This window comes from Pyrus communis, chromosome 10 (genome assembly GCF_963583255.1).
Source record: "Pyrus communis chromosome 10, drPyrComm1.1, whole genome shotgun sequence".
Classification (NCBI taxonomy): Eukaryota; Viridiplantae; Streptophyta; class Magnoliopsida; order Rosales; family Rosaceae; genus Pyrus; species Pyrus communis.
This window is the reverse complement of record NC_084812.1, coordinates 10,362,253-10,363,129: the sequence shown is the minus strand read 5'-3', so window position 1 is coordinate 10,363,129 and position 877 is coordinate 10,362,253. Positions and strand designations below refer to the sequence as shown.

The window sequence follows — 877 nt, the reverse complement described above, 5'->3', positions numbered from 1 at the left end:
TCAAGTTGGAGCAAAGATGTCACGCATGTCCAACTTGTCAAGCGAGTTGGAAAACACACTATTAGACACAACCTTAGTAAACACATCAGCGAGTTGATCTTCAGATCCCACAAACAGAAACATAATAATTTCAGAATTCAATTTTTCCTTGATGAAATGTCGATCAATCTCCACATGTTTTGTTCGATCATGTTGCACTGGTTTATGAATAAATCTCAATAGCAGCCTTGTTATCACAGTAGAGTTTCATAGCACCCTTGGGTTTAAATCCAAGATCTCTCAACAATTTTTTCAACCACAACAACTCACATACACCATGAGACATACCACGGAACTCAGCTTCAACACTTGACCTAGCCACCACTTTTTGTTTCTTGCTTCTCCAAGTAACTAGATTACCACCCACAAACGTAAAATATCCAGATGTAGATTGCCGGTCAGTGATAGAACTTACCCAATTTGCATCTGTATACCCTTCGACATTCAAATGACCATTCTTGGAGAAATCCAAGCCTCTGCCAGGAGCCATCTTCAAGTACCTCAAAATATGGATTACTGCATCGATATGAGCTTCACTGGGCATGTGCATAAACTGACTTATCACACTAACTTCATAAGCAATGTCAGAGCGAGTGTGAGACAAATAAATTAATCTCCCCACAAGCCACTGATACCATTCCTTATGAGTAGGAACTTGATCCGGAAATAAGCCCAGACTATGATTCTGCTCAATCGGAGTATCAACAAGTTTGCAATCTAACATATCTGTTTCATCTAACAAATCAAGAACATACTTTCGTTGAGATAGAAAAATATCATGCTTGGATTGTGCAACCTCAATTCCAAGAAAATACTTCAATTCACCATATTCTTTCAT

General features: G+C 38.5%; 1 protein-coding gene across 1 annotated transcript; it reads right to left on the bottom strand.

Moving 5' to 3' along the window:
- On the bottom strand, window positions 1-877 carry LOC137747839 (uncharacterized mitochondrial protein AtMg00810-like). The gene is made up of 2 exons (XM_068487981.1): window positions 328-877; window positions 1-98 (listed from the first exon to the last, which is right to left on the bottom strand). The coding sequence occupies exons 1-2, from the start codon at window positions 875-877 to the stop codon at window positions 1-3; spliced, it is 648 nt and encodes a 215-aa protein (XP_068344082.1).